General features: G+C 48.2%; 2 protein-coding genes across 2 annotated transcripts; one reads left to right on the top strand and one right to left on the bottom strand.

The window, feature by feature from the left end:
- The first annotated feature begins 494 nt into the window (after positions 1-494).
- Positions 495-5,747, top strand: si:dkey-72l14.3 (Glyco_hydro_56 domain-containing protein). Its single transcript, XM_064993526.1, has 6 exons — positions 495-1,040; positions 1,148-1,540; positions 1,648-1,746; positions 1,853-2,302; positions 2,970-3,362; positions 5,730-5,747. The coding sequence occupies exons 1-6, from the start codon at positions 495-497 to the stop codon at positions 5,745-5,747; spliced, it is 1,899 nt and encodes a 632-aa protein (XP_064849598.1).
- On the bottom strand, positions 3,760-11,814 carry LOC135504571 (BLOC-1-related complex subunit 6-like). Its single transcript, XM_064923279.1, is given in 7 exon segments — positions 3,760-6,258; positions 6,412-6,495; positions 6,893-7,062; positions 7,541-7,699; positions 7,702-7,915; positions 10,294-10,937; positions 11,738-11,814. Coding segments are annotated over 6 exon segments (1,386 nt in total). The 5' UTR covers positions 10,927-10,937; positions 11,738-11,814; the 3' UTR covers positions 3,760-6,132.
- Positions 11,815-14,767: the final 2,953 nt, after the last annotated feature.

Raw genomic sequence — 14,767 nt, 5'->3', positions numbered from 1 at the left:
TTGTTTGTTGACTTGTGATTAATTTTTATTGTTGACAATGATTCAGTGACAGGTATGCAATGTTCTAATGTGATAACAGGTATGCAATGTTCTAATGTGATAACAGGTATGCAATGTTCTAATGTGATAACAGGTATGCAATGTTCTAATGTGATAACAGGTATGCAATGTTCTAATGTGATAACAGGTATGCAATGTTCTGATGTGATAACAGGTATGCAATGTTATAACGCGATAACAGGTATGCAATGTTCTAATGTGATAACAGGTATGCAATGTTATAACGCGATAACAGGTATGCAATGTTATAACGTGATAACAGGTATACAATGTTATAACGTGATTACAGGTATGCAATGTTCTAATGTGATAACAGGTATGTAACGTTAGTGTTGGCATGTAGACAGCTGAGGGTGCCGTGTTGTGTTCCCAGGGCTATGGTTGGTTGTGAGGGCCTGGAGGCGTGGTGATACACAGAGGCGGCAGGCAGCTCCATGGCGTGGACTGAGCTGGAGCTCCGGGCCGGGCTCAGAGCTGGGCCACACAGGGCCCTACTACCACTCCTCCTCCAGGGATTGATGCTCCTTACATCCCCCTGCCTTGGTGGTCCCCCACAGCCGGCACGCACCCCTCTGTCACCCGGGCAGCCTTTTCTAGTACTATGGGGAATCCCCAACAAGGCGTGTCCTGGACGACCTGACCCAGGAGCCTTTGGGATGGAGAGAGAGGGCCGCGTGTCCATGTTTTATGAGGACACTCTGGGGAAGTACCCCTATTACACTAACCAGGACCAACCGGTGAACGGAGGCCTTCCCCAACACACCAGACTGGATGGACACCTCCAGAAGACAGGGGAGGACCTGGCGGCAGCGCTACCATCAATAGGTTACCAGGGCCTGGGAGTACTGCGTTGGGGCCAGTGGTCCCCGCAGTGGGGAAGGAACCGTGAGAAACAGGGCATCTACCTGGAGGGCTCCAGGGCTCTGCTGAGGACCTTCTTCCCTGACTGGACCACGGAGGAGGTGGAGAAGTGGTCTCAGGTAAGATCCTCATCCATGGCAGTTTAGAGTAATAGGAGAAACAGATGTAACAAAGGCTATTCAACATCACAGTTGTCTCATAATGATGATGTCATCCCGTTCCCCAGGTGGACTTTGAGGCAGCGTCCCAGTCCATCCTCATGGAGACGCTGTGGGAGGTGAGGAGGCTCCGCCCCAAGGCTCTGTGGGGCGTGACCCCATACCCCAACTGCTACAACTCCGGCCCCGCCCAGTCGCTGTCCAATTACACGGGTCGCTGTCCCGCTGCCGAGATGGCGTTGAATGACGAGCTGCTGTGGCTCTGGAAATGCTGCTCTGCTCTCTACCCCGCCCTCACTCTAGAGAAGCTGCAGGGTGGGACATCAGGGGCCAGACTGTACACGTCCAATCAGATCCGAGAGGCACTGAGAGTGGCAAGCTTGGCCGGGACCGCCTACGACCTTCCTGTGTTCCCATTGGTCAGGAGTGTCTATACATCGACCAATACTTTCCTGTCTGAGGTGAGAGATAGTGTTGGGTGGAAGTAGACGTTACCATGTTTTTGAAAGTGGTTTCTCTTAGTCTGCTGGATCTGTAACCAGTGATTAACTGAGTGATGTTCCATTAGGTGGACCTGGTCAACACCATTGGTGAGAGTGCTGCCATGGGGGCAGCAGGGGTTGTCCTCTGGGAGAAAGATCAAGGTGTCTTTTCTACAAGGACTCAGGTACAGTACACGCCTCTTCAATGTACCGTACAGTCAGTCAGTCAGACAACTGTAACTGGGTCCGAGGTCTGTGAATGACAACCATTTCACCTCTGTCTGCCCCCAGAGAGCCTGCTCAGAGCTGGCCGCGTTTGTGCGTGAGGTCCTGGGCCTTTACGCCGTCAACGTGACCACGGCCGCCCGCCTGTGCGGCGTCTCCCTGTGCCAGGGGCGTGGCCGGTGCGTGCGCCGCAAACCCGAGAGCTCAGCCTACCTTCACTTGCCGCCCTCCAACTTCGTGATGACGCAGGGGAAGGTGGAGGGGGTGCAGGCCACAGGCCAGCTGGACCCTGGCAACCTGGAGGCCTGGAAGAGGGACTTCCAGTGCCAGTGGTATGAGTCCCTGGAGGGGGCAGTCGCCGACGAGGAGCTCCCCAAGGACAGGGCACAGGGAGTCCTTCCCCCCACGCTGAATTCCCCCTTGTCGAGTGAACTGAACCAAGGGACCAGGCCCACCCTCGCTCTGTCAGACCACAGCGGACCATCACTCAAGGCACCTCTCCTACCTCTACTGCTGGTATTAGCCACAGCTCTATGCCTGAACACAGACTTATGCCTGAAGCTCTGACACACCTGTTGGATTATCAGGTCGGGGCTCAAGACACTGTCGTACCAGTGTATAAGAAATGTTTGTGGAACAGAAACTCTTAAGAGATGTTTCTATTTCCAACAAAGAAATGTCGTGAACAAAAGACAACTATTCTACTTTGGAGACTGTGGATGTTTTTATTGTCTGTACAACTGAGAACGTGAAGTAGATCAAACAAACAAAATATTCTATTCATAGGATTCGTGGTTAACATTGTCATCGTTTCTGGTCAACAGTTTTTGTGTGTTCAGTTCCTAACATTGCAGTACTGGATCTTTTTACAACTCATTTTTGTTTATTGGCACACTTTTTTTCTCCCTTTTTCTTCTTCACGCTACTCAGCTCTACTGCTTACATGGCCATGTTGTGACGGACCTGTATTATGGTCCACACCTTGGTATCCTCAAACGACGTAAACACATTCTACATGCCACTGCAGTCATATCAATTGAAATGACTTCACCGTTCAACATTACCTTTGTATTCTTACGTGTCATGCTATTGCGTTTACAATAAAATCATACCTCTATAAAAATGTACTCATATTTTCTATGAAATGTTGTTGATGCAGTCTAGATGTCCTGTATCAATCTAGATTCCCTGTATCAGTCTAGATGTCCTGTCCCGCGTCAGCCTACATGTCCTGTCCCGCGTCAGCCTACATGTCCTATCCCGCGTCAGCCTACATGTCCTGTCCCGCGTCAGCCTACATGTCCTGTCCCGCGTCAGCCTACATGTCCTGTCCCGCGTCAGCCTACATGCCCTGTCCCGCGTCAGCCTACATGCCCTGTCCCGCGTCAGCCTACATGCCCTGTCCCGCGTCAGCCTACATGCCCTGTCCCGCGTCAGCCTACATGTCCTGTCCCGCGTCAGCCTACATGTCCTGTCCCGCGTCAGCCTACATGTCCTGTCCCGCGTCAGCCTACATGTCCTGTCCCGCGTCAGCCTACATGCCCTGTCCCGCGTCAGCCTACATGTCCTGTCCCGCGTCAGTCTAGATGTCCTGCATCAGTCTAGATATCCAGTCCCGCGTCAGCCTAGATCTCCAGTCCTGCATCAGTCTAGATGTCCTGCCTCAGCCTAGATCTCCAGTCCTGCCTCAGCCTAGATCTCCAGTCCTGCCTCAGCCTAGATCTCCAGTCCTGCCTCAGCCTAGATCTCCAGTCCTGCCTCAGCCTAGATCTCCAGTCCTGCCTCAGCCTAGATCTCCAGTCCTGCCTCAGCCTAGATCTCCAGTCCTGCCTCAGCCTAGATCTCCAGTCCTGCCTCAGCCTAGATCTCCAGTCCTGCCTCAGCCTAGATCTCCAGTCCTGCCTCAGCCTAGATGTCCTGTATCTATATACTCATGTCATCAAAACCACATCCAGGAACAAAACAGACAGCTATTCTTTGCAGCTCATGTAAATTTATTGTGTCATTCTTCTGAAAATATACACTCAGGACAAAGGGTAGCTCAATTATTTCTTTGTTACAGAAAGATATATGTACAGAGGTGCTTTTGATTGTACAGAGATGAAGAGCAGTTAGAGAGGAGGCCATCTCTCCCTCCCCAGGCTAACATGTGCTCCCCCCAAAGTCTATAGTCCCACAGCCCATCCCTCCATTCCAGTGCCTTCGGAAAGTATTCAGACCCCATTACTTTTGCCACATTTTGTTGTCTTAATCTAAAATGGATTACATAAATATAAATCCTCAGCAATCTACACACAATATCCCATAATGACAAAACAGAAATACCATATTTACATATGTATTCAGACCCTTTTCTATGAGACTCGAAATTGAGCTCAGGTGCATCCTGTTTTCATTGATTATCCTTGAGTCCACCTGTGGTTAATTCAATTGATTGGACGTGATTTGGAAAGGCACACACCTGTCTATATAAGGTCCCTGACAGTGAACGTCAGAGCAAAAACCCTGCCATGAGGTTGAAGGAATTGTCCGTAGAGCTCCGAGACAGTATTGTGTCGAGGCACAGATCTGGGGAAGGGTACCAACACATTTCTGCAGCAAAGAAGATCCCGCAAGAACACAGTGGCCTCCATCATTCTTAAATGGAAGAATTGTGGAACCACCAAGACTCTTCCTAGAGTTGGCCACCCAGCCAAACTGAGCAATCATGAGAGAAAGGCACCAATAGCCACTGACAGAGCTCTAGAGTACCTCCATGGAGATGGGAGAACCTTCCAGAAGGACAATCATCTCTGCAGCACTCCACCAATCAGGCCTAGGTGGTAGTGGCCAGACGGAAGCCTCTCCTCAGTAAAAAAAACACATGACAGGTCTGATGAAAACAAGATTGAACTCTTTGGGCTGAATGCCAAGCGTCACATCTGGAGGAAACCTGGCACCATCCCTACGGTGAAGCATGGTGGTGGCAGCATTATGCTGTGGGGAGGTTTTTCAGTGGCAGGGACTAAGAGACTAGTCAGGATCGAGGCAAAGATGAACGGAGCAAAGTACAGAAGTGATCCTAAATGAAAACCTGCTCCAGAGCGCTCAGAATCTCACACTCGGGGTGAAGGTTCAACTTCCAGCAGGACAACGACCCTAAGCACACAGTCAAGACAACGCATGAGTGGCCTCAGGACATTTCTCAATGTCTTTGAGTGGCCCAGGCAGAGCCCGGATTTGAACCCGATCGAACATCTCTGTAGAGACCTGAAAATAGTGGTGCAGCAACTCTCCCCATCCAACCTGACAAAGCTTGAGAGGATCTGCAGAGAAGAATGGGAGAAACTCACCAAATACAGGTGTGCCAAGCTTGTAGCGTTATACTCAAGAAGACCCAATGCTGTAATCACCGCCAAAGGTGCTTCAATTTTATTTTTTAAATTAGAAAGAAATTCTAAAACCCTGTTTTTGCTTTGTCATTATGGGGTATTGTGTGTAGATTGATGAGGGGAAAAAATATTTCATCAATTCCAGCATAAGGCTGTAACGTAACAAAATGTGGGAAAAGTCAAGGGGTCTGAATACTTTCCGAAGGCACTGTATATCCAGTGTGAGGTTGCTGCCTTCTCGTCTAGGTGGGGCTTCAGCAGATCTGATTCCATCTAGTCGCATTCAAGTCCTTCATGGTACAAGCCAGTAACGGCACGCTACATGTCACGGCAAAATAGATATGTTCGATATCAAGAACAGGCCTACCTACTTCGTACCTACCTACCAGCCAACCTGTGAAATGACAGAAGGTACCACAGTCTCCTAAAGCGCAACATATTATCTCGGGATCGGAGAGCTCCGCAGGGAATGGCTTTCGGTTGGTAACAGGTATGTAACATGACATCTGGAGGGACTGCCATTTATACGACACATGTACCCCCACACCCTCACCTGTGTCTCGTCTCACTAGGTTAAGCAACCTGCCTAAGAAGTGACTAACATCTAAACCATCTCATCTGTTCCTGATGCTCACTCTCCATACGGGAGAGAGAGTGCCCCCGTGTGGGCAGCAGCAGTTAGTACAATCTGAACCAGGCGGGTCGGACGGCAATAAGAGAAGCATCAAGTGCTCCGTTTCCTTCAAGTTCTGTCAGGGGGAGGGGCTCCAAGCCGAGCGAGTGGGGGAGGGGTTTGAAGCATGACGTCTACATGGGGAGAGGTGAGGGGGAGGAGCGGATCATCCATGAAGCTAGCATGATTAGTAGCAGTGATTCCAGGAGGGCGGTATGGAGGGAGGGGGGTTGTTAGGTTAGAAAAGGGTCTGCAATGGAAGAGGATCTCTGGGGGAGGGGTTTCCAGGGGGGGGAGAGGGGCTACTTGCAGATGGCCTCAAGGGCATCCAGGGTGCGCTTGATGTCCCGGATCTGGGCGGCCAGAGTGTGGATGGGCTGCATAGAGCGGTCCAGCTCCTCACAGCGCGCCATCAGTGTGTACATTCCCTACGACACACACACACACACACACACACACACACACACACACCCAACACTAATCAGGACATTATACTTATGACGAGAAGCATCTGTGACTGTTGATCAGTATTCACTGCTCATCCTTCCCTTCATGTCTGGCCAAGCTATCTGTTCTCTCACCTTTATGCTCATGTCCACAGACTCCCCCAGGCTGTCCACAGAGTCTCTATAGGTCTGGATGTAGCCCACACTCAGCGCTGTCATCTGGACACACACAGATAAAGACATACAGTATATCGCAGACACTAATTCTGGGCAACATACAATTAGAGCATTACTAAAAGGACAGAAGGGAGATCAGAAATATTTGAGTGAGTGTGTGTGAATCAATAAATGAATGACATTTTATTTGCGTGGCAAAATTGCCAGCTGGCAACCCATCAATTGCGGGATTAATTGACACACAAACAAACATTACATTGATTCACAGCGATAATTCTTCAGATGTCGTGGGCAGCGCATCAAGAATGGACAATTAATCAATAGATAATAGTAGACAAGGTTATCCAAGCAATAAATAACCCTAGAGCAGTACAAATGTAATACAGAACTAAATACTAGAAACGTGTGTGTGTGGTGTGAACAAACTGCGCTAACGTACGTTCTGGATGGTTCCGTTGAGGCTGCGCATCATTAGCTCCACACTGTGGGCGACTTCCTCTGTGTGTCTCTGCAGGTCCACCAAGACAGCAGGGTCGATGGGAGGGATGTCAACCGGCCGCCGCGACGACGACCCACGACCTCTACTGCTGATGGAACCCGAGCAGTCCGCTGGACACAGACAGAGGAGTCACATGCACGCATACAGACCGGAAATTACGTTAACCGACAGTCTGCAAAGCAAACCAAATCATCCTCCCTCATCCAAACCGCTGTGTGAGTCCTTCCACCCTTCCTGCGGGTGCTAATCTAATCACTAGAGGAGAGGGGAAGGGTGGATTGATTCGATTTGGAACTCGGCCTTCAACTGCAACTTCAAAACACTGACGTGTCACTGAAATAACACCAGAAAAGGCATTTTGTGGATTAGCATTTCACTGATCACCAGGGTCGTATTCTGGCCCACTGTTAGCAAAACGTTTTTCAACAGAAATGTCTTATTAAACAAGTTCAGATGGTCTCTCTGTTTCAGTCGTTTTAATTTTTTAAACATTTTTTATTCTGTTTGGTACCTAATGAATACGACCCTGGTGACTAATTAGCCAATCCCCCATCCCGGGCCCCGCGGTCCCCCGGTGCTGGTACTCACAGTCGCAGTCACAGTCCAGGCTGGGCTTTGAGCTCATCTTGATCTTCTGCTCCAGGTTGCGGCAGATGAAGTGGGTCAGGTCCCCGTCGTGGCTGACTGTTCCCTCCAGCTCCAGGGCAGAGGAGATAGTGGCCCTGCGGCCCTCTGGCTGGCCCCCCGACCCCCACCCCGGGCCCCTCCGATGCATGCCTGGCTGATCTCGTCCAGGCTCTTGCTGTCCTGCATGCCCCGGACGATGCGCTCCCGCTCTGGGACGTTCCGTACGCGCACCTGGGCCATGACGTGGGGCGGACAAGGGCTGTTGCCTGACGACTCCCCCCCCTCAGCTGGGACAGAGCTGGGGCTGGGAGCTGCTGCCGAGGGCTCCTCTGTAAGCTGATGGGAAGTGGCAGTCTTACACATATGACAATCCTCAAGATCTACCGGACATATGAATATGCTGCACTGCTCAATGGATTCAAAATACACTTTATTGATAACTACTTTATCTGGGGAAAATGTACTTGCTACGATTGTGATATATTGTCTCATCCCGCTATCATAAGATGAATGCACTAATTGTAAGTTGCCCTGGCTGGCTTCTCCGTTTTTCGGCAGCTACGTCTGGTAAGACGAGGGGTGGGGGTGTGTGTATTTGTCAATAACTGCTGGTGCGCGATGTCTAATATTAAACAAGTTTTGAGTTATTGCTTGCCTGAGGTAGAATACCTCATGATAAGCTGTAGACCACACTATCTATATTACTTGTAGCAGTCTATTTACCACCACAAACCGATGACGGCACTAAGACTGCACTCAACGAGTTGTAAAAAGGACATAAGCAAACAAGAAAATGCTCCATTTGGCAAAGCTGACATAACTCTATCCTCCTGATTCCTGCTTACAAGCAAAAACTAAAGCAGGAAGTACCAGTGACTCGTTCAATACAGAAGTGGTCAGATGACACAGATGCTACGCTACAGGACTGTTTTGCTAGCACAGACTGGAATATGTTCCCGGGATTCGTCCAATGGCATTGAGTATACCACCTCAGTCATCAGCTGCATCAATAAGTGCATTGACGACGTCGTGGAATAATGTGTCCCTGAACAAAGGAGGGGAGGGGTTCAAATCAAAAGTAACAGTCAGTACCTGGTGTGTCCACCAGCTGCAGTAGGTACTGCAGTGCATCTCCTCCTCGTGGACTGCACCAGATTTGCCAGTTTTTGCTGTGAGATGTTACCCCACTCTTCCACCAAGGCACCTGCAAGATCCCAGACATGTCGGGGGAGGGGGCTCTAGCCCTCACCCTCTGATCCAACAGGTCCCAGACGTACTCAATGGGATTGAGATCTGGGCTCTTCACTGGCCATGGCAGAACACTGACATTCCTGTCTTGCAGGAAATCACGCACAGAACAAGCAATATGGTTGGTGGCATTGTCATGCTGGAGGATAATGTCAGGATGAGCCTGCAGGAAGGGTACCACATGAGGGACGAGGATGTCTTCCCTGTAACGCACAGTGTTGAGATTGCCTGCAATGACAACAAGCTCAGTCCGATGATGCTGTGTCACACCACCTCAGACCATGACGGACCCTCCACCTCCAAATTGATCCCGCTCCAGAGTACAGGCCGAGATGTAATGCTCATTCCTTCGATGATAAATGCGAATCCGACCATCACCCCTTATGAGACAAACCTGCGACTCGTCAGTGAAGAGCACTTTCTGACAGTTATGTTTGGTCCAGCGACGGTGGGTTTGTGCCCATAGGCGACGTTGTTGCCGGTGATGTCTGGTGAGGACCTGCCTTACAACAGGCCAAAAAGCCCGCAGTCCAGCCTCTCTCAGCCTATTGCGGACAGTCTAAGCAGTGGAGGGAGGGATTGTGCGTCCTGGTGTAACTCGGGCAGCTGTTGTTGCCATCCTGTTCCTGTCCCGCAGGTGTGATGTTCGGATGTACCAATCCTGTGCAGGTGTTGTTACACGTGGTCTGCCACTGCGAGGACGATCAGCTGTCTGCCCTGTAGCGCTGTCTTAGACGTCCATACTGGACATGGCAATTTATTGCCCGGGCCACATCTGCAGTCCTCATGCCTCCTTGCAGCATGCCGAAGGCACGTTCACACAGATGAGCAGGGACCCTGGGCATCTTTCTTTCTGTGTTTTTCAGAGTCAATAGAAAGGCCTTAAGTGTCCTAAGTTTTCATAACTGTGACCTTAATTGCCTACCGTCTCTAAGCTGTTCGTGTCTTAACGACCGTTCAACAGGTGCATGTTCATTTATCAAGCATTGGAAACTGTGCTTAAACCCTTTACAATGAAGATCTGTGAAGTTACTTGGATTTTTACAAATTATCTTTGTAAGACAGGGTCCTGAAAAAGGGACGTTTATATGGATAGTCACTCTACAAATTACCTCGACTAACCTGTACCCCCGCACATTGACTCGGTACCGGTAACCCCTGTATAAAGCCTCGTTATTGTTACGTACATTTGTGTTACCTTTTGATTAATGCTATTTTTTTTAAACTTTAGTTTATTTAGTAAATATTTTATTCACTATTTCATTGAACTGCATTGTTGGTTAATGGCTTGTCAGTAAGCATTTCACGGTACAGTTTACCCCTGTTGTATTCGGCGCATGTGAGAGATACAAATGAGATGCGTATCTGATAAATGTAATTAAGTACTATTCTTGAGCTGTTGGCTCTGGCACTTTAACATGAACAATTATGTACAGGAGCAGTAGCAGTCAGTATGGCAAACTCACCTCAGCTGAGACTTCAGCCTGTGTGTTTCCTGCATGCTGCTCCTTGCCATCCTTTTCACACTCCTCTTCCACCTCCTTTCCCTCCTCTGTTTCTGCAGCACAGAAGCTAGAAGGCTTTGTGTGCTTTGTCCCGGACTGCTTTTTAGCTTCACTGTCAGTGTCCCCCTCTGGGGCTGTGTCTTTGGATGGAGTGCCTGTGTGCTGCCAGTCTCCAGACAGAGTCTCGTTTAGGGGCATACTTGTTTGGGAGGGTCCAGTGAGGGACATGTCTTTGGGGGGCTCGTGTGGGTCTGGCTCTGTGTCTGCTGTGCATGTGGCAAGGGGGAGGGAGGGATGGGCTGGGAACATGTCGCTGTGTTGCTGTGTGTCTGAATGGGTTGTGGAGTTGTGAGAAGTGTCTATGGGGTTTTCTTGTCCATCGCATGCGCTCTCCCCATCCACACAGTTCTCAGTCTCATCAAGGGATCCCTGCCCAGGACAGGGCACCCTACCCCCAAACTTCAGGAGCTGTGCAGGGGTATTAGGGGTGTGGGTGTACGGGCCATTCACATTACAGGATCCAGGGGAGCCTGGTGTATCCACCCCATTGGCTGCTTCCAGCACATCTGTGCCAATCACAGGGAAGAGGCTCATCCCTCCACCTGCTGCATAAAATACATGTCAGATAACAACTGGCACACTCTTCTCCCTATGCATACAACTGGGTCTGACTCTACAAATCATTGCACATCAACTTGCTCACCCTGGGCTCCAGTTGTTCTTTGTTAGTGGGGTTTGCTTTTAAGAGGGGTTGGGAGAAAGACTTCATTATTTCGTGTGATATGTTTTCTATTCATGTTTTGTACCTGGTTGGATAGCACATCTCTTGCTGGTAATCTAGCCAGTTTACAAGCATACCTCGATAGACCCACCAAATTGAACTGTCACCAATACAACTTTGCAGCTCAATCCAACAAACACAAGAAAACAATAATGATCAAAGGTCGAGTGACTGTACAATACGCGATATAAGAATATCTTTAAACCACCAACAGCGCCTGTGTTTATATGACGTAAGTTAGCTAGCTACAGTAGCTGGCTATCAGTGTGACTAGTAACACCTAGCTAGGAGCAGGAAACAGTAAAACTATTAGCAGTTAGTACCATCTGACTAACGATGTATAAATAATAAATAACGGTGTCAACATCTAGCAAGCAAGTTGACATATTGCTGTCATTATCAGACATAAGCTTGCAATCAGTCACATGACGTTAGCTCGCAGTCTAGCTAGCTGTCGATGCTAGCAAGCAGGCCTCTGAATTTTAACTTGTTTTAAGTTCCCTTTTTATTCCGTGTCAAGAGTAACCACCTGGCAATGAGTGATAGGACTTATTTCGATTTCTTACTTTCAGAAAAGTAAAATATTTGCCCGTTTTTAGCATAACCAAATAAATGAACACTTACCACTGTTGTTCTTTCCTGGAGATGTAAGTCAAGCAGGAAGCTGGGTCGAGTCCACTCTGTAAATTCTTCCATACAACCTGTAGTAGAAAACGCAATAGTTCCGCATAATGATGGATCAAATTATAGGCATAACTCATCACAGAAAGTGTCTCACATGATGATAATATGCAGTAGTAAGATGTTTTGTTTCATATCTATAATTCAAACCAATAATAATTGTAATTACCAAAGAATTTCAGAATTAAGTTGTATTTAATTGAATTCAATCAGGCAGAGTAAATCATGCCTGTGTACTTAGGGACAAATTTAACTTTACTGGGGAGGGGTTGTGTGTTTTGCTTTGGGAGGGTTGTGCTTTTTGGGGTGGTGGCACAGAGGACAGTAGGCCTTTTTCCCCTCGCTCTTATGCTCGCATTTATATTCGCTCTTATGCTTTTCCAACAGTCTTGAAGAGTTACCCCATATGCTGAGCACTTCAAAGTCTTCAAAGTAGCCACCCTTTGCCTTCATAACAGCTTTGCACACTCTTGGCACTCTCTCAACCAGCTTCACCTGGAATGCTTTTCCAACAGTCTTGAAGGAGTTCCCACATATGCTGAGTACTTTTCCTTCACTCTGCGGTCAAACTCATCCCAAACCATCTCAATTTGGTTGAGGTTGGGTGATTTGTGAAGGCCAGGTCATCTGATGGAGCACTCCATCACTCTCCTTCTTGGTCAAATAGCCCTTACACAGCAAGGAGGGGTGTTTTGGGTCATTGTCCTGTTGAAAAACAAATGACAGTCCCACTAAGCACAAACCAGATGGGATGGCGTATTGATGCAGAATGCTGTGGTAGCCATGCTGGTTAAGTGTGCCTTGAATTCTAAATAAATCACAGACAGTGTCACCAGCAAAGCACCCCACACCATCACACCTACTCCTCCATGATTCACGGTAGGAACCACACATGCGGAGATCATCTCACCTACTCTGCATCTCACAAAGACACAGTGGTTGGAACCAAAAATCTCACATTTGGACTCATCAGATAAAAGATTTCCACCGGTCAAATGCCCATTGCTTGTGTTTCTTGGCCCAAGCAAGTCTCTTCTTTTTATTTGTGTCTTTTAGTAGTGGTTTCTTTGCAGCAATTCAACCATGAAGGCCTGATTCATGCAGTCTCCTCTGAACAGTTGATGTTGAGATGTGCACGTTACTTGAACTCTGTGAAGAATTTATTTGGGCTGCAATTTGGCAGTCCTCATGAGAGCAAGTTTCATCACCCCTCATCACTGTCAAACGTTCCCTAAAACACTTCAGTGAGCAGGCCTTTCTAATCGACCTGGCCTGGGTATCCTGGAAGGATATTGACCTCATTCCATCAGTATAGGATGCCTGGTTATTCTTTAAAAGTGCTTTCCGCACCATCTTAAAGAAGCATGCCCCATTCAAACAAATTAGAACCGGAACAGATATAGCCCTTGGTTCACTCCAGACCTGACTGCCCTTGACCATCACAAAAACATCCTGTGGTGTACTGCATTAGCGTTGAATAGCCCCCGGGTTATGCAACTTTTCAGGGAAGTTAGGAACCAATATACACAGGCAGAAAGCAAAGGCTAGGGTAGCCTAGTGGTTAGAGCGCTGGACTAGTAATCGAAAGGTTGCAAGTTCAAATCCCTGAGCTGACAAGTTACAAAACTGTCATTCTGCCCCTGAACAGGCAGTTAACCCACTGTTCCTAGGCTGTCATTGCAAATAAGAATTTGTTCTTAACTGACTTGCCTAGTAAAATAATGGTAAAAAAATGAAATTAAAATTATCAAACAGAAATTTGCATCCTGTAGGACAAACTCCAAAAAGTTCTGGGACACTGTAAAGTCCATGGAGAATAAGAGCACATCCTCCCAGCTGCCCACTGCACTGAGGCTAGGAAACACTGTCACCACTGATAAATCCACGATAATTGAGAATTTCAATAAGCATTTTTCCATGGCTGGCCATGCTTTCTACCTGGCTTCCCCTACACCGGGCAACAGCAACTTGCCCAACCTTCCCCCATTTCTCCTTCACCCAAATCCAGATAGCTGATGTTCTGAAAGAGTTGCAAAATCTGGACCCCTACAAATCAGCTGGGCTCGACAATCTGGACCCTCTCTTTCTAAAATTATCTACCGCAGTTGTTGCAACCCCAATTACTAGCCTGTTCAACCTCTCTTTTGTATCATCTGAGCCCCAAAGATTGGAAAGCTGCTGTATTCATTGATCTGGCCAAGGCTTTCGACTCTGTCAAAATCCACATTCTTATCAGCAGACTCAACAGCCTTGGTTTCTCAAACGACTGCCTCGCCTGGTTCACCAACTACTTCTCAGACAGAGTTCAGTGTGTCAAATCGGAGGGCCTGTTGTCCGGACCTTTGGGAGTCTCTATGGGGGTGCCACAGGGTTCAATTCTCGGGAACACTCTTTTCTCTTTATATATCAATGATGTCTCTCCCGCAGCAAGAGCGACATCATTACTAATTCTATGAGGGAGAGGGTGTTCAATTTATTTTGAAGTGCAAGGGGAGGGTCATGTGAAAATATTTGTAACTCTGGAGGGGGTGGGGGGAAGCATTATTTATTTTGAGTTGAACCAGCCCTCAGTAAATTTTGATCTGTCCCCTATGAGCTTTGCTTCAGTGGCTGCACCTGTACCCGAGTTCTCCATGTACTTACCTCTCTTCCCCACAGATGGAGACAGAGACCATTGCCCTTCACTTCTGATGCCACAGAGCTTTTTGCCACAGGGCCAAGAGTGTCAGCTGTGCTGTGAGAGCCCCACCCATGCCCTTCTCTGCTACAATCTTGTGATGTTCAAGATGGGAGAAACAGATAGCAGATACGCATAGACTATCCCTGGTGATATCTGTCTGCACAGCTATCACCTTAAGCTACAAGCGCTAACTCGTAGGGCCCAAGGACTCTGAGGTAATTCTTCTCACAAAAAGAATTTGTTTTCTATGGTGTCACAATACTTGTGTTCAAATACTGAGCCAACAGCCAACA

The sequence above is a fragment of the Oncorhynchus masou genome, chromosome 18 (assembly GCF_036934945.1).
Source record: "Oncorhynchus masou masou isolate Uvic2021 chromosome 18, UVic_Omas_1.1, whole genome shotgun sequence".
In the NCBI taxonomy this organism is placed as follows: domain Eukaryota; kingdom Metazoa; phylum Chordata; class Actinopteri; order Salmoniformes; family Salmonidae; genus Oncorhynchus; species Oncorhynchus masou.
Note: the sequence above shows the minus strand (reverse complement) of the source record. Positions and strands in the feature narration are given on the sequence as shown.